This window comes from Pleurodeles waltl, chromosome 4_2 (genome assembly GCF_031143425.1).
Source record: "Pleurodeles waltl isolate 20211129_DDA chromosome 4_2, aPleWal1.hap1.20221129, whole genome shotgun sequence".
NCBI lineage: Eukaryota > Metazoa > Chordata > Amphibia > Caudata > Salamandridae > Pleurodeles > Pleurodeles waltl.
Window position 1 is genome coordinate 74,637,180 of NC_090443.1, and position 27,502 is coordinate 74,664,681.

General features: G+C 44.6%; 2 protein-coding genes across 2 annotated transcripts in view; one reads left to right on the top strand and one right to left on the bottom strand.

Moving 5' to 3' along the window:
* The window catches only part of PRIM1 (DNA primase subunit 1), a 36,940-nt gene extending 36,655 nt beyond the window's left edge, over positions 1-285 (top strand). The window contains exon 13 of the mRNA XM_069230722.1: positions 19-285. Coding sequence (XP_069086823.1) covers positions 19-38 — 20 coding nt within the window. The 3' untranslated portion in view covers positions 39-285. The remainder of the gene's footprint in view (positions 1-18) is intronic.
* A 3,664-nt stretch (positions 286-3,949) lies between these two features.
* LOC138292255 (glucose-6-phosphatase 2-like) overlaps positions 3,950-27,502 on the bottom strand; it is a 30,764-nt gene continuing 7,211 nt past the window's right edge. The window contains exons 3-5 of the mRNA XM_069230723.1: positions 18,083-18,185; positions 8,690-8,805; positions 3,950-6,799 (exon numbers count right to left, since the gene is read on the bottom strand). Of these exons, the coding sequence (XP_069086824.1) occupies positions 6,285-6,799; positions 8,690-8,805; positions 18,083-18,185 (734 nt within the window). The 3' untranslated portion in view covers positions 3,950-6,284. The remainder of the gene's footprint in view (positions 6,800-8,689; positions 8,806-18,082; positions 18,186-27,502) is intronic.

The following is a 27,502-nucleotide window of genomic DNA, read 5'->3' on the forward strand; positions in this document are numbered from 1 at the left end:
TATATCTTTTTTTTCCAGATTTGGAGAAGGACTTCTGAATCTTAAATTGCTTTTGCCTCTTCTCCTCTACGGAACAGGTCTGCTCTGAGTCAATTGCCACATGGAGAAGCGAGCCGGCGAAAGAAGTCCGTCTGCAGTCACTTGCCAAGATAAAAACAGTTTCTTTAGTGACATTGGTTGCATTATCAACAAGTGGATTAAATTGTTTTATATTTTTTCAGTAGCTTAGTTTTCTTTTATTCCAGAGTGAGCCATTAATATTTAAAATAAACAAGTTAATCGTTATGTGATTGACTACAACTTTTAATAAGTGTAGCACTTCAAAACACTTAGTGAACCCCATTTTAGTATTCTTGAGGAGACACGGAAAGCTCTTCTTTTGCCTTAATTCACGATGAAAATAATCTATTTTTTAATGCCTTACAAAGCCATACGGGACGTTCAGTAATTTTATTTGCCACATAAAGGAAAATGCAGACACCCAGATGGCACTTAGAAATCAGTAACTTTAATACGGTTTGGTGCCTTTTTATAAGTACAAACAGTAGTACCTAGTTGAAAAAATACTTGAAGCTGCCTCATACAGTGCTACACCACTCTCCTAATATGATCCCTGTGCAAGAAGGGACGCCCTTCATCCCTCGCACCGCATACCGAAAAGGAGCGAACTACCCTCGAGGCAAGATTCTTTGTGCAGATTAAGTAACTTCTATCCGAAATTTAAAACTAAATGTCTTTCCAGGCCATTATAAACTGCACAGACACTTTTAGTCTTGGCTGCAGCCTGGTACCTTGCATTGAAGATTCTAAAAAGAGGTTCTAGGCAGGCAAGGTTGCATTTGACTCTTGTTGAGGCGAATGGTGAGTGTGACTCCTGGCTGGAGTGTAGGACTATAGCTGCAAAGGTGCAGTCTGTAGGACACAGTAAAGGCAGTGTTGGAAGCTGAAGGCCTGGTCAACGGTTAATGGGTATTGCGAGCGGAGGCGGGTCTAGAATCAATGAAGTAAAATTGAGTCTGGCAAGTACTTTCACCGGGAGGTGTGGAGTGGAAGACTGGTTACAGAAGTTGATGGAGCGAGTGAGTCACGGATAGATGATCATCTACTTAAGTGTTTCATCTTGGCCTTATTTTTGCATCCAGCCGCCATTTTCATATTGATGTTCGTTGTCACACGCTCGACCAATTAGCTTTGTAATATGCTAACAAATAATTTCAGAACTTGTTCTTCAAATATAAGGAAGGAAATGCCATATATCCCTCAGTCTGGATCTCATTCTTACCTTTGTCTTCAGGATGTGGCGAGGCTTGATGCACTACTCACTGAAAGGTGTAGGGCCTCTTTGAGAAAAGTCATCCTCTAAGGAGCATTTTTTAATAATGTTGGTTGTGGATGTTTCTTGGTTGTGCAGTTGTTACTTTAACCTGGTTGGGGGGAGCGCAAAGCAGAATCCACAAACTGTGTTGGATAAGCACCCCCGAAGCCCTGGTTGATGGAGACGGGTTGACAGGCAAAATCAGTCTTTCGTCCACTACCTACTGTATCTTGATTAATACCACTGATCCTTATGTAGCTTGTTGTACAAGATTTATTTTCTTATCCTTAATAAGATGTTAGTACTACCTCGGCTTGTGCACACCTATTTATGCTCCAGGTGCATTAACCCACTGAGCTGCCTTAACAATTACGTTTCTAGTTGAATGGTGGCTTGGACTTTTAAGCTGCTTCTTAGGTGTCGTGTCTCCTTTTTTGACGTTCTGGGCATTATTAAAACACTGTAAAATTTCTTAATCACAAGTACAACCAAGAAGGCAGCCTTTTACAATTTCAGATGAAGCTGCTTTTTGGTATTTGAGTCTCATCGTTCACCTCTGAAATATGGGTAATGTCTTGTTTAACCAGGGCGCATTCTTTCTCAGTAAGACATTTATGATGTGGATAAACAAATGCCTCCAGGCAATCTAAATATCAATTAAACATTTGTTGATTTGGCCGTGACTGAGTCAGACCCACCAATCTGGATTGACTTTAATTGTGGAAAATAAGCTTCCAAGTTTCTCTTACACCTTATGGCGAAATTAATGTTTTACGTTTCACACTACTTCACCCACAAGTTAGGGGCCCATGTGAAAAATCTTGTAATCAAATTTTTCCCTTTGCATGTTGACTTAGGGTGACCATGGTTTAGGGTGACGAGGCTTTAAAAATCAAAACCTACAACATTCCACAAACCTAGATGTAGAACTACAAATTTCCATCAACTACAGACTGAGTGACTTCTTGCGAGCACTCAGCAACATACAAAACACAAGACAATTGGGCACTAATAGGAATTAAACCAAACCTTTACGCCCGAAATCATCTCTGTTTAATGAGTAGCTTTCTGTTGAGGACAACTAATTCTGCGCTAGGATAAACAAAAACTTGTCTCCCACTTTGTCCAGTCAACTTAGTGTAAACCAGAACATTTGCTAAATTTACCATGAAAGATGGTAGAAAAGCATGACTGTCCCATCAAACCTGGGACAGCTGTTCACCTTAGGTCTTGTTACCCTGAAGCACTTTAATACTTCTTTTGAGAATCGAGACTGTTGTTGGACTTTTTTTTTTTTTGGAGCGCTGCACTTGACCCTGCATCAGGTGCAGATGTGAGATCAAGTGTGTTGTAGGTTAGCGACAAATGGTCTCCTTTGCAAATCGAGATGGTGTTGTTGGATTTTGTTTGGAGCTCTGCACTTGACCCTGGATCGGGGGCAGATGTGGGATCAGATGTGTTGTGTGTTAGCGACAAATGGTCTTTGCAGCCACTCCTAGAATAGGAGAGACCTCATTACAACTCTTTTTAGAGTTTGAGATTTTTTGCATATGTTACGGTCTTCTGTAAGGAGGCAGAGATGCAGAAAAAAGTGAGATAGTGTAGCTCACAGGGCACGTCCTCGGGAATTTATAAAGCAAAACTACAGACCTTTGATCTCTATAGCACAGATGGGAAATGCTGGCATAGCCAATAGGTCCCCAACATAGATCCGTGGAGACCAGAATTTGTGCCAGATTTTCAAGATATCCCACACAAGACAAATTTACCTACTATGATTTCGAAATGAAATTATTAACAAAGTTAACACTGAAACTATGGCTTAGATGAGTCGCTTCTGGTCCTATGTTGTACTCCACTGTATGACTGGGGTGCTTGCTTGTGCCACCATGTGACTAGTGAAGATGTACGTCCTGTGCACTCACACTCCAGTAATTGTAAAGCTTCAGTATGAAGTACTCTGTACTAATGAACCTGCGCCATTTAGCAAAAACCATCAGACTCTGTCCGATGTTAATGAACTGTTGATCACCAAAACCTGGCTTCGCCCTGAGTTCATGTCCTAGAGGACAAGTGTTCCACCTGTTCACCACTTCGTTGTAGAACGGGCTGGAAACCTGAATCCATCACACCACCCCATAATCTTCCCATTAAATGCATATGCTAGATTTTACCCCTATAATAACATAAGGGCAAAGATGTATTTATTTCAATCATTTACCATACCTTCTATTAGTTGGCAGCACAGCATTTTGAGAAAAATCACACGCACAGTCTCTGTACTTGAGTGAATATTTATTATTTTAGAAACAATGAGGTAATGTGAAGTGCAATGGAACTTTGACCCCGTCCCACTTTTTTTTGCAAATTAAATGACTTATCACCAGTTATTTTCAATGCCAGATTACTGGTTATCACTTGACCACAACTTTACTGCTGTCTTAAATATGTTAAGAATGTGTTTTTAAACATATGTGTAATTTACCTTTCTTCCTTTATCTCTAGTATTTGAGCAAGAAAGAGAATTCACAACATACATCGAAGACACAGCACAGACTAATTCCGGCATATTATATAATTATACCTATAGTAAGCCTCCTGCCTCTTCCATTTCTCCCCCCCCCCCCTCCCCCTCCAAATCCATTTTCAATTCACTGCTCATTTTCTCATACAGTTGTTCCCCGAACATTCTTACTTCTGAGCAACCCTATATATTATGCAAGCAGGATCCCACCTCCAAATGAGACCACATACGTTGGTCACTTGACTCTACTGAGATTCCACTTCCATGTTATGGTGTCTGTGTGCTGAGAAATATTAAATGCTTCATAGCCCCAAAATGATGGGAGAGTAGTCCACATCTAAGTTCATTTCCCGCCAGATTCTAAAAACTATAATTATGAAGCTTGGTGACAAACTGTTCCTATTTTTATGTTGTGTTGAGGTAAGCTTTTATAAACTAGTTCTATAAAGCCTTGGTGGAACTTTCAGTAAATGTCGAATTAAACGGTCACTTTCCATCCTCTTTCTTACCTCCGGTAAAAACACTTCTTGACAGAAGATAGCTGAAGACGTTGGTTTGGGATCAAACTATAAACTTCTTTTCTCCCAAGAAGGAAAAGAAACCTTTATCCTCAAGCAATTGATTTTCCTCTCCGATGCCCCAATCTCTCCAATTCCTAGTAACTTCTGTTCTATCGGAAGAAGAAACTGAGCAGGCGCTTGGCGATACTAGGGCTTATAGTGGCCAAGCGATGGATTGCGATGAGCAGCTTTGTATTTTTTGCCTTTTGGGGGTGGAATTGTTGGAACAGCATGCAGGCATATAGAGGAGCCTGCAGACTATACTTTGGAAAGCTATAAGAAGGAAGACTGGGCCTATAAAATGTGTCCATTACTACTAGTGGTTATCTGAAAATGTTAATAAAGAAATAAAAAAAGCTCTTAAAATAACGGCCTAGGAGGGAAGCATCTCTATTGTTACCACCATTATATTTGGTGTTTAGTTTAAGGAGTGTACCACAGGCTTGTTCAGTCAGATATTTGTTGAATTCAATCTTAGCTGTAACTAAGGCATCAAGATCTAGTTTGCTGTTTTTGCTTGTATATGTTCAAGTGACTGTGTACCAAGATGGCAGCAGGCTTTTGTTGCGCAGTTTTCGTTTTGGAGTGAACAAAACCCATAATAAAACCCCTTGAGGCTGCATTAAAGGCATCACAAAAAAACTGTGAATTCTGCATGGAGTGACTGGTTATCCCATGAGTCTACACGTCCAGTTTCCCCTCTTTGTAGTTTAGTTGTTTCTTCCACATTCTATATACTTCACAAATGGGTATCAGCATCTTAAATTTGAGTCTTAAAGAATGTTATGCTATCAAATTATGCCACTAAGCCCCATGGCTTTTCATTGTGTCCAGTATACCCACAAACATCCTGATTTTCACAGTGAGGTAGAACTAATCTGCTAAGAATACTGTTCGAAATCGGGCAGCTCACATCCAACTTTTTCCAATGATACACATAGATTTTTCCTAGACACACTTGGGCCTTTGCCTGCCTAAACAAAAGAAGTGGCTAATTAATTTGCCCCCTCAAAATTATCTTATCTACTTTAACCGGTAGACAATGAAAATACGACCTACAATTGGCAATGGTGTGTCTCTGTCTCCTGCTCTGAGTCAGTCTGTTGGTTCCTGTCCCCAGTTTAAATGCTAGTGCCCCCACCTGCCTGCAGCCGTGGCCACAAATTAAAAACTATGGGTGTATATTTTTGCTAAAAATTATCATTGATAGTAGTTGCATTTGATTGATGATTGGAGTTGACTTGTTCAGTATGTTGAGTTGCAAATGTTAATTTAGTTTTTTCTTTTCCTAAGCTTTGCGACTGTAACGTTCCTCAGCTTGCTATTGTTAGCTAGAATTTTCTAGTGATATATCATTTGTTTCTTTTGTAGAGTACTGCTGTCTTTGCTTGGTTGCAATTCCTAGTGCAAGCAACTAATGATTTTGTATTTATCAAGTTATGGAGCAATTTATTTAGAACTTGTCAAACCCATGAACTAAAATTCCCTGTTTCTCAAAAAGCCAAACCACTCAGTAAGCTTAATGAGGTCCTTTTGAGGGTTCAAAACTTCTGTTCTTTTTGTACACTCCTACAACTTTTCCCCTAATTGATGCAGATTGTTCAATCATACTCGAAAGATGTTTCAGGTACATTTTTAACTCTCTTAAATACACGTGAGCCCATGGGTGCCATAGTTTTGGACTGTCAATTACGTCTTCCTAAAGTAATTACATTGTAAACTTAATTATTGAACGCTGTTGCACTCTGCAAGAATGGGTTAGCACAATATAAGCAAATCCAAAGTACTTCTCAGAAACATGTTTGCCAAAAGTACCTGTCATACGGTGATTCTATTTTAGCAGTAATGTGCTCTATCTTCATATCATATGGCTTTATAAGGAGCCTCACACAAAGGCTTTCTCATCTTTGCTGTTGGTTATCCATTCAATGCAGGATGGTACAAAGGCCACAGTCATCAAAGGAATGATAGCGCACTTGCAGAAGGACAGGGCATAGAAGAGAAATGGGGAGCTGGTCGGAATGCGAAGATAGTCTAATAGCTGAAGGGCAGCCAAGGAGATAACCATTGAGAGGCCTTTCAAGCTCCCCTGCATCATCTTCTTTTTGCTAAAACCTCGTTGTGAAGCTTTTAGGTTGACTGCTAGGCCCAAGCCAAAGAGAGCCCCTAGGTTTCGGTACAGGCCAGAAAACGGCATAGTGTCCATGTGGATCCAGTCTGGGTTGGCACACCACTTGGTTGCTCGTTCCACTGACCACAGCAAGTCTACATCAATGAGTTTCAGCAGCAGATACAACCCGAGTGCAAAGAGGAAGAGAGCTAAGGTGACAGCACTGTACTGCCTGCTGCTGGCACTGTAAATCCAGGACGTGTGGTTGAAGGCTTCAGCGACAAGCATGCCTGTAAAAGATTATTAAAAAAAAACAGATGATGGATTGTTCCTTTTTTTTTCTTTTTTTTTTCTTCTCCTCAATTCCTTGATAATTAACGTATGTGTAGGGTATGTGTCCCTTAAAAAATCAAAAAAAAAATCAGGTGCAATCCAAGACCAATTTGTTCTGTGATCAGTGCCTGATTTTCCATAGATGTTGTACACTTACCTTAGAACGTAGCTATGTTTACCATGGATCTGAACACCACCTCACATGATTTACAGACGTACATCAAACTTCTCCTCTCGTACTAAGATTTCGGAGAATGAAGTGACTCCGTATATCTTCCTATACTGAAAACCGTACGTTTGTGTCGACTTTCCACTTTAATTTTTGGTTGAAACTTCAAATTGAGATTAGCTCCCTTCTTGACAATGTCTTAATTGTGGCACGTCATCCTAGTGTTAAATATTTGTATGTGTAAACTATCACTTATGATAATCCTATTCCTAGCCTGTCACTTACACCCAAGATCACTTCAATATCCACCTTAACTGTCCCTCTTAGAACGATTTTTCCCATTACCTTAAATGGAAATTAAAGACAAATAGTTGTGCTGACTTTATTTTTATTCATTTCTTGGGGAGGATTCTTTAAGTATTTTTGTGTTATGGTGTTGATTTCATCTGCAGATTTCCATGACCATTCCTTAATCTACCCCCTCCAACTCCCTCGCGTATATGCAACTTGACCTAGAATTTCCAATGATCATGTTCAAGTTTGTCAATTTTGAACAATGGTTAGGACCTCTGGCTTAGTGTTGAGGCCCTCAACTGCTGGGTTTAGATCAGCTATCAGTTGTTTGTAACGCTGTATTAGCAAGATTGGCAAACTTTAAGATGAGTTGCCCATCTCTGGCGTGAGTGTGGCCTACCTACTGTGGTACTTCTCCCTGTCTTGTGACAGTTCAATTTCATATTAAGATCTAGCCTAGTAATAGAACCACAGACTAGCGACCACGTTGATTTTTGCTTTAAACAAATTTTGATTGTGCGTATTTGCCCTTTCCAGAAAGTCTGTTGCAAAGACATTGGGGCCAGTGGAACTGTTTCAGCCAGTCTGACTACTGGATAAGCTGGCTCATGGGCCAGCTTCAAAAGTGCTGTAGCGGAACACAGTTTGCACTGGTGCAAAAGACACACTATTTCAGCACTTGCAACGTATAAACTTATCCCTGGATTATGGGGAAGAAATAATTCAATTTGGTCGGATTCTTAAAGCAGCGACCAAGTCTAGATGGCTATTCCTGCAAAATCTTCATCATGAAATAAAGTATTTCCAATAATTATTGCTGTGGTAAATCCAAGATTGAAACAGTTACGGAAAGTGTTCATCATTTCCTTTTGCTTAACAAATGCTTTGGAAAAAATCTCAGTTCAGTCATGGGGCGAGGAAGAACACCAGCAAGACAGTGCAGTTTGAACTGCTCTACAGCTTCCATCTTGAAAATTCGTCATATAGTGGACCTGCTGTAAAAGAGAGGTATGGCCTCTTCCCTTGACGTGATAGAACTATCACTCCAAGAGCACCCACTACGGTTGTGCATGTGTAATAACCAATTTGATGCTTCTTTTCACTCACTGAGGTAGTGATTTGTGGGGTGGAGCGGGCGAAAGTTTTACGTATACATTTTGCTGAGGAAATTTCTGGTGTTGATACAGTAATGTGCAGGGTGTCAATGAGAAGGTAGTGGCGTGTTGCCTCTGAAGGTATTTTGTTTTGTCAGTAAGTACTATGAAATATCTTTAACAGGTGTGGCACTTAGACCTCCCCAACGCTATCCTCCACATGGGTAAATACACCACACCCCCACAGCACCCCTATGCAGAGCACCCTTGAAAAACAGTGAACAGGTTACCTGCTAAGACTCCAAGAATGACTTGATGTGGGAAGTGTGTGGCCACAAAGACACGGGAGACGCACACACTGAGTTGTATCACCCAGAACAGAGTCCAGAGGAAGATTCGAACGCACCTTGAAAACAAAGACAAACATTACTATTGCAATCATAGTCTTTTAAAAGAAAATGTGTCCAGCACCTTTTCCTTGCCCCTCCCACCTCCACCCAATGTGCATATCTGCACTAGTTCAAATCCAGCCTAACATGATGTAAGAATATTGACTTAACTGGTTCGTGAATGGTGACTGTGAATCATAAAAGAAGAGAACCCACTGGACCAAAGGTTCCAAAATGGATATTGTTACCTTACCCTTCCTTCTATATGTAAATCTTTGGTTCTAGAGTTCCAGCGAGTGACATTTGCCAGGATGGTGACAGATTAGGAACACTTTGCTTTTTGTGTGTGTATCTTTGTAATGGTGTTTACGGGATGTATGCGGAATGGTGCATGTGGCTGCCTTTCATATTCACTTCTACGTGCAGAAAGAAATGGGTTTCAGTGAAGAATTCAACAGCTGAGAAAGGGTCTGGTTCACTTTTATGCAGAAACAGATTGAATTTTGAATTTTTATTCTGCAACATTTCTAAAGTGCAAGGTTATCCAGCAGGTCTCCCAGTGCTTAAGACACATCAGTCGCAAAGTCTAATTAATACACGTCAGTAGGACTAGCTAAACAGGAAACTCTTCAAGTGTTTCCTAAAACTCCATTCTGCCTTGTTCTTTCTTAGTTCAGGCGGAAGGGTGTTCTAGAGTTTAGGTGCTAAAAAGGCAAAGGAGCACCCCAAACTCCTTGCTTGCTTAATCCTGGGGACCAAAAAGAGCCTTTGGTCAGTGGATCGCAGTGATCTGCTGGGGCTGTAAGGACTCAACAATCGCTGTATCAGCTTTGGGGCCTTCATATGTATTGGACGATGAGCTAGACAAGGGGTTTTAAACTGAATTCTCTTATAGACTGGTAGCCAATGCAGAGATGCCAAGGCCGATGTGACGAAGTGATGCTTTGGCATTTGTAAGAGTCCAGGCTGCACCATTTTTAATCACTCGAAGCCTTTTCACAACAGGTTTGGGGCTTCGCAGATACAAACCGTTTCTGTAATCTAAACGTGATATCAACAGACCTTCCACTACAACTCTCCGTGTGGGGCCAGGCAGCCATTTGAGCAATTTTCTGTGTGTCCTTAGTAGTCCAAAGCAGCTTGAGGCCAACTTCCTGACCCGGACCTCTATAGATAAGTTATCTATCCAGAACACTAGACTGTTTACTTCTGATTTAGGAGAGGGCTCATCACCAAGATTGTCAGGCCAACATAATTCCAACCAGCTAGAAGAGTTGTTCCTTGCCACTAACACTTCTGTTTTTTTTCTCGGTTTAGTTTTAAGATCCTGTTAGACATCCAGTCTGTTACTTGTTTTAGATAGGCATTGAGTAGGTTGAAAACGTTTCCTGTGTGGGGTGAGGGTAATGATGATCTGTGTGTCATATGCAAAGGCCTGTAGAATCTCTGCTAGAGGGAGAACATAAAAATTAAAGAAGGTACGGCTTAATGATGACTTGCAGAACCCCACACTTTAAAGAGTGAGTAACCGAACACCAAGACTCTCCATGGACTTGAAAGCTTCTATCTTTAAGAAAGGCAGTGAGACATTTGAGTGCCATCCTAGAAATTCTGACCTCCTCCAGCCTCTGAATCAAAACGGGATGGGAGACAGTGTCAAAGGCTGCACTCAGATCTAGTAAGATCAACACTGCTGAACAGAATCCTTCTTTAACTGCTAACTAAGCAGTTTCTGTACTGCTTACAGGTCTAAAACCTGTATGAATCGGTTGCAAAATTCCATGGGCCTCAAGAAATAAGGAAAGATGTTTGCTCACAAATTTCTCAAGGGTTTTAATGGCCCCGGGAAGAAGGGAAATTGGCCTATAGCTCTCAACACACAATGGATCAACAGAGGACATCTTCAGCAGGGGTCTCACAATTGCATGTTTCCATGCAGGGGGGAAACACTCAATCCATCCAATGATTAGTTAAAAATATCAGTCACAACTAACAGGATAGCATTTCCCCCTTTCCTAACTATTTCGAGGGGGAGCTGGATCTCACAGTGATCCTGATTTGATAAATCTCTTCAGTAAAATTCTTGCTAATTTCTGGGAATGGCATTAATTTCTCCTTGGCCATACATTCTATGTGAGGTATATGGGAAACCTTGATGTGACCAGAATCCCCCGGCAATGTATCAAGGATGTTATTAACCTTTTCTAAGAAATAGTTAGCAAACATATTGCAACAGGCCTTGGGGAAGGGGACCAGACTGACTCCTGGCTGGCTTCTTAAACAGGTTCACCAATTAAATAGCTCTTCAGACACGTTTGGTGCACTATCATTCTTTGAGCTAGAATAGGTAACTCTAGCTTTTATCTTCTCATAGTGATATTTTTTCGCTGCTCCCTTGTAATTTAACTTACTGGATTCATCATCATTTTTCCTCCATATCTTTTCCACTTTTTTGGATTCTTTCTTTACCTCCACTAGCTCTAAGCAGAACTATGGGCCATGACCACCAAGACAATTAGCCTTCTGTAATCTTAAAGGGAAGAGGTTGTCCAGGATATTCCTCAGCCAGCTCTCAAACCGGTCATACCTTTCTGTGATTTTTCCCTTTCTTTTTGGGCGCAAGAGAGCTTTCACATATCACTGCGTCCAGTTTTGACCAGCAGCGGATAAGCCTGGGCTGTTGAGACAAACTGACTTTATTTCCTGTTCTGCACAAATGAAGAGGCATGATATTATGGTCTGACCAGTAAATTGGAACAGGAGCTCCTGTACCCATGTCAGATATATTTGTAAAAATGGGATCCAGGAGATGGTCTAAATTGTGAATAGGACGCTTAACCACCCGTGACAGCAGCACGCCCGTGTACTAGATTTTTTGCATTTTCATAATTGTCATCTTCAAATGTAAATTTAAATCACCCAGTAAAGTAAAATTCGGTCTGAAGGCTGTACTCTGCAACAATATCAGACTGGGTCTGAATAAACTGGGTAGCCGTTCCTGGGGAACGGTACAACAATAAAACTGAAATAGTGAAGGTGGAGGAAAGTTCAATTGAGAAAAGAAGACTTTCACTCCCTGGGATACAAATAGGAGAAAATGTCCCTTGCAGCTCAGTCTTATAAATTATGGCCACACCCCCATCCCTTTTTATTTCCCGTTTCAATTTAGCAATTGTGTATCCCTGAGGGAGGGTCAAGGCAACATCAGGCATGAAGTCCTCTCTGAGCAACAATACCTCGGGTCGCTTGTGTTCCAAGAACGAATACAGCCAAGAGCAGGCACCTAGGGAGTGATCTGCAATTAAGCAGATACATCTGCCTTTTTTGGCTGTTTTTGTTTGCCTTATCTAACCTAGGTCCACGTTTTAGCAATTTTAGATTCCCAACATCAAACTTGTTTCTTAGGGCGATCAAATACTGTTTTGTAGGGCAAAACTTCAGATGCTTAATTGGGTGTGGTGCAAAGCCTTTCTCATATGCCAACAATGATGTCTGTTGTGGACCCATTTTGATTCGTATAAAGTGGATTTTCATAATATAGTTTTCGAGTTCCAAAATTAAAGTGAGTGGTGCTGAATTCTTCCCAGTTTTAGGGCCAAATGAATGAGCTCCACTCTGCAGACTGGCAAGGCTTAGAACTAACCTGAAAACCATAGATGTTGGGAGCATTGAGGGAGCAATAACATTTACATAAAATTCACTGGGCATTCTAGACTGGTCTTTCTGCTCTGGGTGCCTGATCCATGGCTGCAAAAGGTGAAAGTTAAAAGCAATTTGAATTTAGTCTAGTGGCCAAGTAGTTGAACTGAGGGCGACTCAATGAGCTGAATGGTGATACTGGTGTTCAGTTCTCAGTTGTGAGTGTGCATCATAACCTGAGTTATTTGTCTGTCTATGCCTATAGCAGGAAATGTCTGACAAAGGACAGGTGTGAGTTACAAGGCCCGTTTCAAGGGTCCCATCACCATCCTTTAGTTAAGGTTCAAGTAGTTTCTCCCTCTGTTTCAAGCAGAACTGGGTTGTTTATATGATGTTTAAGTTGTGACCCTTTTACGCTGGAGTTGTGCGAGGAAGCCTTTTGGGGACTAGGAAGGGATTTTCCATTTAGGATGTTATTATACAACATTATGTTTTCTTGTGAACCCACAATTGCTGTCCTGCTGAACTATAACTGAGTCCATGCCATGAAAGTGTTCCTCTCTCTGGCCCTCCAGTGACAGAGCTACAAAAAGTGCTTTTTGTATACAGGCATCTCCTGCCTTCGATTTGGGTTGCTGACTCCATTAGTTGGAACCTCATGTTTCTTTTTTGTCATGTGTGGCCTGACCTGTAGGCAAAGGCTGAATAAAACCATAAACACATTTGGCCATGTCCCTCTTTTGTGTGGCTATAATGGACTTCTACTTTATAGGACTCCACTACCTTCAGAAGAAACAAAGCCATGCACGAATGAGAGTCTGCCACATACCATGTCCACTAGAAAGTCATACAGACACTAAGATATAGTCTGTGCTTTAAAAAGGGCCAGAAGAAGTAATGGGTTCCTTTTGGCTCATAAGAGAGGCAGATATTCACCCTCTTGGGATTTAGTGGGACCACCACATCTAAGAGGCCTTTGGTACCTGGCTCCTCTAGCACCTGCCTAAAATCCTTGTGGAATGTGTAAAAAGGCACCTGGCTTTCAAGGCAGAGGATCCCCAACCCTTGAGTAAAATGGAAAGACAAGCTCATCAATAGAGAGCAGGCAGGAGGACAGGCCACACAGGCCCAAGTTTAGCAGGATAGTAGAAAGCCCTCAACAGGAAAGAATGTGTTAAAGGTCCTAGCCATGCACTAATGAAGTTCACCTCTGTTCTTCACTGCATTGACCTTATGGGAGAGCTTGATGTACAGATAGGCAGAGGTGGGAAGTACACGTGGATGCCACCTAGCAGGTACAGCTAACGCTTGCCTATGTGTGGCCACAAGTGATCTCCTTGCTAATTCCACTGACCTGGTCAGTGAACTGCTCTGCCTCCTGTAGCTCCACTTGTAAGTGGAGCCCTCGTGCCTCTGAACTCCTGACCCCTGTCAGGAGTTACAGGCCCTCCTCCACCTGCAGGCTTCTGCCTGCACCTCACCCCTGGTGTCTAGTGGGAGAGCTCTGCTTTCCTACTAGATTGCCCTCTGCCTCTCTCCTCCTTTTTCTCTGCCTTGCTCTGTGTGCTCTCTCTTCTGTGTCTGCCCCCTTGTGCTGTTCGCTCCCCACAGTGCTCTGTTTGCTTTTTCACTCTTTCTCTGCTTTTCCCTCCACTCTGCTCTCTCGCTCTGCCCCTTTCTCTCTCTTCCCCTTTCTCTCTCTTCCCCCGCCACTGCTGCCTGCCCCCCTCCTCACTTTCGCGTTGCACTCCCGCTACTGCCACCGCGGCCAGCCCCCTTTTTTCGTGCCGTTTTCGCTCTAGCCTCCCAGCTGTCCTCTTCCCCCCCCTCCCCCACTTAATGGCGACTGCTGCGTGGTAGGTTGAGCAACACCACTGACCCGGTCAGTGAACTTCCCTGCTTCCCATAGCTTCACTTGTAAGTAGAGCGCTCGTTCCTCTGAGGTCCTGACCCCTGTCAGGAGTTCAAGGCCCTCCTCCACCCGTAGGCTTCTGCCTTAGCCTCAACCCTGGTGTCTAGTGGGAGAGCTCTGCTTACCTACTAGGCTGCCCTCTGCCTCTCTCCTCCTTTTTCTCTGGCTCGCTCTCTGTGTGCTCTCTCTTCTGTGTCTGCTCCCTTGTGCTGTTCGCTCCCCACAGTGTTCTGTTTGCTTTTTCACTCTCTCTGCTTTTCCCTCCAATCCGCTCTCTCCTCCCTCTCTCCCCCACCACTGCTGCCCCTATGGCCCGCTCCCCCTTCACTCTCATGCTGCACTCCCACCACTGCTCCCCCGCTCCCCTTTTTTTCGTGCCGTTTTTGCTCCCAGCTGTCCTCTCCTCCCCCCTCCCTACTTAATGGCAGCTGCTTTGCAGGCGTGCCAAAGGCAAGCCTGTCTGCACCCAGCGCCGGAACCCCTGGTTCTTAACACCCCCCCCCACCTCCGCTACACCTGACTCCGCTAGGACGCCACCACCCTCCATGCACTCAACACCGACCACTCATCCACCTGTCATCAAGCCACCCCGCAGCTCACCTGCGGACCCTTCTCCTGCTGGAACTGCACCTTCACCAGCCTCCCCGCCGACCACCCACCCACCAAGGCAAAATGCAACCATCTCAGATGCATCCTACTCAACACCCGCCCCGTCCACAAGCACGCCGTAGAACTTTGAAATCTACTCGACTCAGCTTCCTCAGATGTCGCCTACCTGACCTGGATGAGCCCCTCCTCAGCACCCAGCATCGCCATAGCCATCCTGGACGGCTACAAAATCACCTGCAGGGACCGCACCAACAAATTAGGAGGAGGCATCGCCATCATCCACAAGAACACCCTTAGAATCACGACCGGCACCGAAGACCCCCTTAGCACCACCGAACACCTGCACTTCCAGATCCACACCGACCCAAACACCACCCTCAGAGGGACCCTCGTTTACAGAGCCCCTGGCTCCCAACAGCAGTTCAGCGACTACATCACTGACGTCATCAGCAAGCACGGTCTCCCATCCACAGACTACATACTCCTTGGGGACTTGAACTTCCACCTCGAAAACACCAATGATAACAACTCTACCACCCTGCTCGACAACCTCGGCCTCAAGCAGCTCGTCACGACACCCACCCACTCCGCAGGACACATTTTCTCCCCCAGCAAACACGTCCCCAGCCACACCACCGAACTCACTGGACCGACCACCGCTGCATCCAATTCTCCTTCAAGAAACCCACATCACCCGCAATGGATTCCTCACCGCAGATGGAACAAGGTCACCGAAGACCAACTGATCACTACCCTCTCCCGGTGCCCACCTATCGACATCACTGACACAGCAGCCCGCAACCTCAGGCAATGGATGGACGACTGTGCCAACACTCTCGCCCGATCTAGAATCCCTCCAACAGACGTACCGGCAGAAGGCCTTCGGATTCACCACCGGCCTCCAAGAATCTAAGCAATCATGCCGAAGACTCAAAAAGAAGTGGCGCTGAGATAAGACACTGGACAACCACACAGCCTTCAAGAACACCATCCGCAGACACCACCAACTCATCCGAACCGCCTTCTAAGAACGCATCGGTGACAACACACACAGCCACAAGGAGCTCTTTAACATTGTGTAGGAGGTCTCCAACCCCAGCTCAAACGTCGACATCCCGCCATCACAATACCTCTGCGACTCCCTTCTTCTACCGCAAGATCGCAGACATCCATGACAGCTTCAGTACTCAGACCCCCACCGACACCACAGACTTACCAGCCTCCTGCTCTCCTGGACCCACGTCAACGACTCCATCAAAATCATGAACACCATCCATTCCGGCTCACCATCTGACAGCTGCGCTCACCACATCTTCAACAAAGCAAGCTCTGTCATCGCACCCTAACTCCGGAAGATCAGCAACAGTTCCTTCGAGACCACCACCTTCCCGGAGAGCTGGAAACACGCCGAGATCAAGCCCTCCTCAAGAAACCCAACGTGGGCCCAAAGGACCTCAAGAACATCCAGCCCATCTCCCTGCTCCCCTTTCCAGCGAAAGTCCTAGAGAAAATTGTCAACAAACAACTGACCCGTTCCCTTGGTGATAACACTCTGGAATCATCCCAATCCGGATTCCGCAGCAACCACAGCACTGAAACCACCCTCATCGCTGCCACCAACGATATCAGGACCATACTGGACAACAGTGAAGCCTCAGCCCTCATCCTCCTGGACCTCTCAGCCGCATTCGACACCGTCTGCCACCACACCCTATGCACATGCCTCAACGGCGCATGAATCTGCGACAGAGCCCTGGACTGGATCACCTCCTTCCACACCGGCAAAACTCAGAGCCTCCGCCTCCCTCCATTCGGCTCTTAAGCCACAACAATCATCTGCGGTGTACCCCAGGGTTCATCCCTCAGCCCGACTCTCTAACGTCTACATGGCTCCGCTCACTAACTGCCCGATCTCACAACCGCAACATCATCTCATACGCCGATGACACCCAGCTGATCCTCTCCCTCACAAAGACCCCGCCACGACCAACCTCCATTAAGGAATGAAGGCCATCACCGAATGGATGAAGAACAGCTGCCTGAAACTGAATTCCGACAAGACTGAGGTCCTCATCTTCGGCTCCACCCCATCCACATGGGGCGACTACTGGTGGCCTGCCACACTGGGAACCGCACCAACACCCACCGACCACGCACGCAACCTGAGATTCACCCTGGACTCTTCATTATCAATGACCCACCAAGTCAACGCCATCTCCTCTGCCAACACCCTCCCCATGCTTTGGAAGATCTCCAAATGGATTCCCATGGAAACCAGAATGGTCACCCAAGCCCCCGTAAGCAGCAAGCTGGACTACGGCAATGCCCTCTACGCAGGCACCATGGCCAAACTCCAAAAAAGACTGCAACGCATCCTGAACGCCTCCACATGCCTCATCCTGGACATCCCCCGCCAGTGCCACATCAGAGCCCACTTGAGAGACCTACACTGGCTTTCCATCAACAAGCAAATCCCGTTCAAACTCCTCACCCATGCCCACAAGGCACTGCACAATACCGGACCAGAATACCTCAACAGATGGCTCTCCTTCTACACCCCGATCCGACAGCTTCGCTCCACCGACCTTGCCCTTGCCACTGCCACTGTCCCACGCATCTGCAGAACAACCGCCGGCGCCAGATTGTTCTCCCACCTTGCCGCTAAGATGTGCAACACTCTTCCCACCCACCTGCGTTAGACTAAGGACCTACATACCTTCAGGAGACATCTCAAGACATGACTGTTCGAGCAGTAGCAGCCCCTCCCCCTTCAGCGCCTTGAGACCCTCACAGGTGAGTAGTATGCTTTACAAATTCTCTGACTGATTGATTGGTTGAATTCCTTCTGCACGTCACCCGCTGTGCAGATCCTAAATCTGCCTGCTAGTTCTGCTTCCTTTCAAGCCATAAGACTGTACAGAGGGTAAACATGGGCATATAAACAGCAGAAAAGTAAAGAGCAGTGACAATTGACAAAAGAATAGGAGACGGTGGTTTAATTTTTGTGTTTTGCAGTCTGCGTCAGACACTTCAAGCGGTAGAAACTTTGTGCCACGCGCTTCTTGGCATTCTGTGTTCCATGTGCCAAGGTTTAGTCATGCTGGAACAAGTTTGTGGCCTGTTTCTTTACTCACCTGTAGCGAGTGTCTCCTCCAGCTTTTTTAAGGTGAGCCAGGACTGCAGTCACCATGACGTACCAGACGCAAGCAGATCCCATAGCATGTCCGGATGGACTACCTGGAACAACCAAACAATTCTTGGTTATGTGTGAGCCTGAGCCTATGGGTTACTGCAGCTGCATTAAGGGAAATAAAAACAAGGGTACAGAGAAAAGGTCAAACCTGCAGAAACATACAGTGTGGTAAAAATGCCAGAAAAGTACTGAAACATTCAGGTTTTATAAGTACTAAAATCCACATCTTATTCCTCGTTATTGGGACTAAGTCACAATGAATTGCTATTGATAGCACCTGATGGATTATGTCCTACCGGTAACGGATTTCATTGGGTGAGATAAATATCAGCCCAATCACCAGGCCTCTCATAATGAGGGCCTTAATAGGGTGTTCAGAGAGATGCCGAATGAAGGATGAGAGCTACATAGATCAGTACAGATGGAAACATTAGCTCACATAGGACATTACAGTTAACATTTATTAAACAGCCATATTTCAATAGTTATTTTCTATATAGACCTCAATTTCACAGGTAACAGATAGTGACTAAACCAATATAAAACAAGCATTGGCAAAGCCAATCGGTGTGGTATTGGCCACCAACCTTTTGGTAACTTTTGTTTTCTCATGGTTTTTGCAAAACGTTATTGTTTGGAAATCCGCCGGGCCCTCATCACTCTGAGCAAAAATATTGGCTATATGCAAAAATGTTGTTTTGGTCTTAAAGAAAAAAAAATCACACGTTGCTATAGTACTCCCTGGCACAGAAGTGAACTACTTTGTGTGTTGATGTGCTCCTTGTGAAAGGACAGCAAGCTGTAACTCATAGTAAAGCCAGCCTACGGCTAAAGTGGGCTGACACATAATTCCTTGATGCATGTTGGAGTGAGTGGAAGTAAATATGCGTGACAGAACCACAGACTAATGGACGAAGTCTGACTGAACCCTAATAGGTAACTATGGTATACATATACTTTTAATAAAATGTCTTGGCTAACACACTTTAAAAAGCCAACTGGTCTTGCACTGGCTGTCAGCCTCTTGTTGAGAAAGAAGGCACAAAAGAAATATTGAAAGAAAGAATGTAAGAAAGAGGAAGGATAGGGAGGGAAAAGAAGAACCAAGAAAGAAAGGTAGAAAAGTAAACAGGGAGAGGAGAAAGAAAGTGGAAGCCAAGAAAGAAGATGAAGGAAAGAGAAAAAGAAGGAAGGAACAAAAGAAGGGAAGTGGGGGACAAGTAGGAAAACGGAAGAAAAAAGAGGACATAAAAGGAGAAAAGCAAAGAGGAAAATGAAGGAATAACAGAGTTACAAAGATAGAGTTCATGAGAGCTGCTCGTATGGTGTGAAAAAGCAGTTGTCAGCTAACAAAGGTCACTTCAAAAGGAATTTACCACAGCATTGGCAAGACATAGGAACTGAAAAGCTGGAATGTGCTCATCTGGTAGAAAGTTTCATGCTGTCACATCAAGCTCTGCAAACAAAGGCAAACTAAAGTAATACTACTGTAAAAACAAAACCACTGGCACGGAAGGGAATTTTCATGTGTGCAGATGTGCTCCTTGTGAAATGCAGTCACTCAAAGTGAAGTTACCCAGTGGCTGAAATAGGATGAACCATTGCCCTATGCTATGTGCTGTGGTGGGTGGAAAACAAAATGTGACTGGCGCAAGAGACGAATGGATGAACAGAGGTGGCTGAAAGACCCTTTAAGTGTGTATATTACAGATGTAATTTTAGTAGGATCAAAAGGTCTTAGCTAACGCCACGCATAAAAACTGGGAAGCCCCCCCCGTGGCTGTTTATATTTAATACTGATATTCCTGTCCAACGTCTTCCAGAGGTACCAGCATGTAGCCTACATTGCAAAACATATGCCTGTGTGCTGAGCACATGCTTACCGTAGGCCCCACTGGCTTAAATACATGCCAAAGGTCCCAACTATGCCTTCACCCACCCCTTTTCCCAAAAATTATGTGACCTGAAAAAGTAAATAGTGCTGTCATGCCTATTACACATTTTATATCTTCCACTTGCACAGTGCTTACTCTGCATATCCTAGCACCCTTTGTGGTAAAGTGCTCTGTTACATTTTGAGTCTAGTAGTGCGATAGCAAAAACTATAAAATTAATATAAATAGACTACGCGTTCTCTTCTACATTTGGACATGGTTAAATATTTTTGTGTTTGGATTCTTTGGCTATGCGTGGTGTATGACCCCAGCTTACCCACAATCCCCAACCATTGACTGTGCTGTGGGACACCGAATTTAAAGAATCACATGTTTCATGCCCAACACCGTTGTGCTTACAGTTGTTTGGGTGCAGAGTACCTCTGGCCTGATTACACACTTTGCGATGCTCTCTCATGTAAAACACTCCAAAGACTTGCGTTACTGGTGCCTTGCCACTTAATGCTCCATGGTCTATTGAGGAGCTTGTAGCAAGGAAGCAGACGAGATTTGATCTTTCCAGGCATTGCCACTGCCTGCAAAGGTTCCACTGTTCCACCGGATGGCTGGAGTTGGCCAACTGGTGGAGAGAAACCTGGAGGTACATAACGCGACTAACAATGAAGTGCATCTTAAGGTGCTGCCCAATGTTAAGCCCCCAGGCCCTGTACTGAGGTGTTTTGTAGCCCAGTAATGAGGGTTCTCGTCGACCAAATTTGCCTGGATCTTGCAGGAACACCCTGTCCGAGGTTACCTTACAAGTTAATTCAGCTAGTGCACTCCACTGACCTCCCATAATGGCCCACACCCTAAGCACATTGCTTTCTTGGCGTAGGTTGAGGCAGGCACTGCAAGGCTTTCTTTCTCAAAGGCTCTCTGGGTTTGTCAGGACAAGCACCCTAGATCAAACTGCTCCCCAGCATCTTTGGGGGGGGCAGATTCTAACCTGCACTGGGGTCTCCCAGTGTAGAGTCTCCTGCGGAAGGTAAAGACATAAGGGAGAGGTTGTAATCATCAATTCCTCCCCCACCTGCAGTAGACTAACGAACATGCTATACTGCCAGGTTCCAATAAACAAAATGTACCTCGGATCAAATGGCCACTGCTAACAGGGATGTGAACCTGGGGATGAAAATAAAATGCCAGGCTTAGCTGAAGCCATCCTTTGTTTCCTAAACCATCCCCGTCTGCACCACTGAGATCCAAGACCGTTTTACTCCAGCTGTGGGAGGACCCAGAGGAACACTGTGACGCTATGGCATTGTGCATGCGTTTCGTGAAGGCGGAAGTTGCTATTAGTTGACGATCGTTCTTCCCATGACACCCGGTTTGCTTTCTGTGGTGTCATGCTTTGTTTCAGACTTACATATGATTATTCCTTTCTTTAAAGAAAGTCTTACAAACATCATGAACCTTCTCTTAACCTTTGAAAGAGGAAATCCTGTCCTTACCAAAAAGTACTGTGAATCTGGCTCATAACTATTGTAGCTCTGGCTGAACAGCACTGTCTATCTCAACCAAAACGTAGTTCTGCCCCAAACTCCTGTAAACATTGACACAAACACTAAATTGTCTCTGAGAATACTATTCATCTAGTAATGAATTGTTGAAAACACACAGCCACAATATTGTCACTCCTGCACAAAACCCTATATATAATTGACTCCAGTTATGCACAAAACCCTATATATAATTGCCTCCAGTTATGGCTGTAAAATAATGTAAATTTGCTTGCAAAGTGTAAAGAAATGGCTCCCTGTTGCAGTTACCCCCCACTTTTTGCCTGATACTGATGCTGACTTGACTGAGAAGTGTGCTGGGACCCTGCTAACCAGGCCCCAGCACCAGTGTTCTTTCACCTAAAATGTACCATTGTTTCCACAATTGGCACAACCCTGGCACCTAGGTAAGTCCCTTGTAACTGGTACCCCTGGTACCAAGGGCCCTGATGCCAGGGAAGGTCTCTAAGGGCTGCAGCATGTCTTATGCCACCCTAGGGACCCCTCACTCAGCACAGACACACTGCTTGCCAGCTTGTGTGTGCTGATGGGGAGAAAATGACTAAGTCGACATGGCACTCCCCTAGGGTGCCATGCCAACCTCCCACTGCCTGTGGCATAGGTAAGTCACCCCTCTAGTAGGCCTCACAGCCCTAAGGCAGGGTGCACTATACCACAGGTGAGGGCATATGTGCATGAGCACTATGCCCCTACAGTGTCTAAGCAAAACCTTAGACATTGTAAGTGCAGGGTAGCCATAAGAGTATATGGGCTGGGAGTCTGTCAAAAACGAACTCCACAGCTCCATAATGGCTACACTGAATACTGGGAAGTTTAGTATCAAACTTCTCAGAATAATAAACCCACACTGATGCCAGTGTTGGATTTATTAAAAAATGCACACAGAGGGCATCTTAGAGATACCCCCTGTATTTTACCCAATTGTTCAGTGCAGGACTGACTGGTCTGTGCCAGCCTGCTGCTGAGATATGAGTGTCTGATCTCATGCGGTGAGAGCCTTTGTGCTCTCTGAGGACAGAAACAAAGCCTGCTCTGGGTGGAGGTGCTTCACACCTCCCCCCTGCAGGAACTGTAACACCTAGCAGTGAGCTTCAAAGGCTCAAGCTTCGTGTTACAATGCCCCAGGGCACTCCAGCTAGTGGAGATGCCCGCCTCCTGGACCCAGCCCCCACTTTTGGCGGCAAGTCCAGGAGAGATAATGAGAAAAACAAGGAGGAGTCACTGGCCAGTCAGGACAGCCCCTAAGGTGTCCTGAGCTGAGGTGCCTCTGACTTTTAGAAATCCTCCATCTTGAAGAAGGAGGATTCCCCCAATAGGGATAGGAATGTGACCCCCTCCCCTTGGGAGGAGGCACAAAGAGGGTGTACCCACCCTCAGGGCTAGTAGCCATTGGCTACTAACCCCCCAGACCTAAACACGCCCTTAAATTTAGTATTTAAGGGCTTCCCTGAACCTAGAAACTAGATTCCTGCAACAACAAGAAGAAGGACTGCCTAGCTGAAAACCCCTGCAGAGGAAGACCAGAAGACAACAACTGCCTTGGCTCCAGAAACTCACCGGCCTGTCTCCTGCCTTCCAAAGAACTCTGCTCCAGCGACGCCTTCCAAAGGGACCAGCGACCTCTGCATCCTCTGAGGACTGCCCTGCTTCGACGACGACAAGAAACTCCCGAGGACAGCGGACCTGCTCCAAAAAGACTGCAACTTTATCCAAAGGAGCAGCTTTAAAGAACCCTGCAATCTCCCCGCAAGAAACGTAAGACTTGCAACACTGCACCCGGCGACCCCGACTCGGCTGGTGGAGAACCAACACCTCAGGGAGGACCCCCGGACTACTCTACGACTGTGAGTACCAAAACCTGTCCCCCCTGATCCCCCACAGCGCCGCCTGCAGAGGGAATCCCGAGGCTTCCCCTGACCGCGACTCTCTGAAACCTAAGTCCCGACGCCTGGAAAAGACCCTGCACCCGCAGCCCCCAGGACCGGAAGGACCGGACTTTCACTGCAGAAGTGACCCCCAGGAGTCCCTCTCCCTTGCCCAAGTGGAGGTTTCCCCGAGGAAGCCCCCCCCTTGCCTGCCTGCAGCGCTGAAGAGATCCCTTGATCTCTCATTGACTTCCATTGCGAACCCGACGCTTGTTCTAACACTGCACCCGGCCGCCCCCGCGCCGCTGAGGGTGAAATTTCTGTGTGAGCTTGTGTCCCCCCCGGTGCCCTACAAAACCCCCCTGGTCTGCCCTCCGAAGACGCGGGTACTTACCTGCTGGCAGACTGGAACCGGGGCACCCCCTTCTCTCCATTGAAGCCTATGCGTTTTGGGCACCACTTTGAACTCTGCACCTGACCGGCCCTGAGCTGCTGGTGTGGTAACTTTGGGGTTGCTCTGAACCCCCAACGGTGGGCTACCTTGGACCAAGAACTGAACCCTGTAAGTGTCTTACTTACCTGGTAAAACTAACAAAAACTTACCTCCCCCAGGAACTGTGAAAATTGCACTGTGTCCACTTTTAAAATAGCTATTTGTGAATAACTTAAAAAGTATACATGCAATTGAAATGATTCAAAGTTCCTAATGTACTTACCTGCAATACCTTTCAAACAAGATATTACATGTTAAATTTGAACCTGTGGTTCTTAAAATAAACTAAGAAAAGATATTTTTCTATACAAAACCTATTGGCTGGATTTGTCTCTGAGTGTGTGTACCTCATTTATTGTCTATGTGTATGTACAACAAATGCTTAACACTACTCCTTGGATAAGCCTACTGCTCGACCACACTACCACAAAATAGAGCATTAGTATTATCTCTTTTTACCACTATTTTACCTCTAAGGAGAACCCTTGGACTCTGTGCATGCTATTCCTTACTTTGAAATAGCACATACAGAGCCAACTTCCTACACAAAGCTTATACCGTTCTACTTCCAGCAAAACGCCAAGAAGTCTATTAGTATGACTGAAAGTTCGGTAAACCTGCTAACCCAACTGCAGTATATTTTGCTCAAAAGAGTTGGTGGAAATCATGTCTCAAAATGTGGACCACGATGTAGAATTCTGCTGCTCTGCTTGAAACAAATTGGAAATGTGGCCTAATGGTTTTCAGAGTCAACCCAACATCTTACAAACATTCACTGTGCCACATGATCCACATAATATATCTCACTGACAATGCCAGATAAGGCAGAAACTGGTCTGGAGTGACTTGTGGTCCCTTCTGAAGGGAGTAGTCACCAGGCAGTTCGGAATGGACTGTTCCCATGAAGAGCAGGGTCAGTAGTGATTTGCATAAGACAGGCCTCTGCCTAGAGCGGCTCACTTGGTGAAAACTGATGGGTTAGAATGCTGTGCAGAGTCATAGCCAGTAGTTAGACTGTTTGCAAGCAGTCCCCTCTTAATCTTTTGTGTGTATTATGACAAACATTTCCAACAAGACATCGAACTGCCACCCCAAAAATTCCTAAATATGAGTAAATTTACTCTCTATGTTCAGTTAATTTTGCCTTCCTGCACTAAGAACTAGAATTCCGTAACGCTGCCCCATAAAATTCTCGAAAATACAGTAGTTCCAAAAGATGCCATTGGCGCTTGAAATATGATGTGCACCTTTGCCCTCAAATGCAGTTGAGTAATTTAAATATATAGTACATTTTGATGAAAATAAACTGCGAATTTGCACTATGTGCTACGTGTGGAAACAACATATTGTTTTTTTACCTGGGAGCTACTGATCGGTTTCAAAATTCTACCACAACCAAAATAATTCACACATCGTTCAACTAAAATATTAGTAATCTGTTTGGTCAACTAATCCCCATAAAAACACAGATCTCTGTGCCCAGCACACTCCTCACAATAAAACTGCTAACCTCTTCTGCAGCTAAACCACACAAAAACCCATGCAAAGGCCCTAGTCTGTTGCAGCTTCCCCACAACATACAACAACCATCTGCAATGCAATAGGTCGCACATTTGCTTGAGTTAGAGCTATTGGCAATGTAAATGCATAACTGGACTTTTCTTGCCATATAAATTGGTGAACTCTGCCGCATAATTTGGTGTTCTCTCCCACCTAATTCAAGTGGCCCTGCATATAACTAAAACACTTCCATTTACTGCAGAGTCTTGCCCTGATGACCTTGAACATTTTTTAGATTGTTTTTAGTACTGTTTTCTTGTAATTTGTTTTTAATGTGGGTGATGTGTGAGGGACTGTTACTAGAGAAATGTGTTTGTTTCATGCAGCATTCATAACAAAGGTTCTTTAAGAATAAACAGAAACTCGCATATGAGAAATGGGAGGGTGTCACAGAGGCTATTTGCAGCAATATTAGTGAGCTGCTGCTGTGTTACAAGTATTGAAAACACACATCACTATCCTTGAATATTAAATGTAAACACATTAAGAATTCGGAAGGGTATGCCTGTGCATTGTCAGTGACCTGGCCAAAGAGGGTGAAAGAGAGCTGGAACTGTATCATAAATTCAAATCTGTTATGAGCAGGACCCCCCCCCCCCCCCAAAATCCTAAGATGCCCCGGGAAGAACTAGGACAAAAGTATGATAAATGTGGTTGCACAAGTAGGGAAGTGGATTAGGTTGCAGTTGTCAGTAGCTGGGAGAGTTTACCTTATGAAGATGGTTCTATTCCGGAAAAGCATCCGCTAAAGCGTTTACAACAGATATGGAGCTTTACCTGGGGCAAAACTGAGTCATGATGGCTGACATCTCCTCACTGCTGTTACTAAGAAGAAGTTGGAACTGGAAGGGCAGCTTTTAATCAACGTGGCAGGTGCTAATCTGTGTGAACACACTTTTTCATCCCACTCTTTCAGTGGCTGAAACATACTATTTTGTGGTAAGCAGGGCACAGGAAAGGGGCTTAAAGGGCAGCGGAAAGAGAAAGGAATGCAGTGCAGTAAGTGGGATAAAGCCCATTACTTTGTCAACATTTTTTGAAGTATTTCCAAACAGAGAGAGGGAGAGAGTGGGGATGCATTTTTGCCGATGTGCAAAAATTCCTGGTGAAATCCAACAGACACCACACCATACCTGACTGAAAGCACCTTTCCATGCTACAAAGGATGACCGGATATACATTTTAAAGTGACTTCAAGCACAGCATCAATGTAAATTCTTGGTGCTGGGTGATTTATGGCTTAAAATCTTCCCCAAAATCACTACAGTTATTTTGCAGTTTTACATAACCCGGACTTGACCAGGCAGACATTGAAGCGCTTTACAGGACCACCAATTATATTACACAAGTGCAGATTCATTTTATGGGGGCACAGGGAGTTTAAGTGAATTGCACAGAAGCACAGGATGGTGAACCAACACTGATACTCAAACCTTGATCCCCAGTTAAAAAGAGAGCAGCTTTAGCACAACGCCACATATGAGACATCTGTTGATGGACATTGTTAATTACAGTGGGAATGCTTTGGATAGCATGGACCAAAAAGAACAAGATTAGGTAAAGCATGTGAAATGTAATCAGGAAGAACATGGTTAAATTAACACTGTTACACTTCTAATATGCTGGCTGAAAAAAACCTGCAACGTTTACCGTTCTAATGTGCACAAAGTAGGGAAAGGGTGGAGTGCCACAGGCTGTCTCTAGGTATTCCTTGAGACATCTTTTGGCCACATAAGGTACTGCACCCTGCAATCTTGAATTTAACACATCCCCGATAACTTTCAAGCACTGTGCTAAAAATTAAAGCGCGTGCCCGTTTTGTGAAAAGTTTTACGCTGTGCATTCAGGTTATGAGGGAGATGGGAACCATGAGTAATATGCTCTTTGAAAATAAAAATAAGTATGAGGTCACAGTATATGTAACTTTAGGTAGTGATGTAAAGAGCTCTTTTGATCAAGTTCACTTTATATGCGTAGTTATGTACAGCT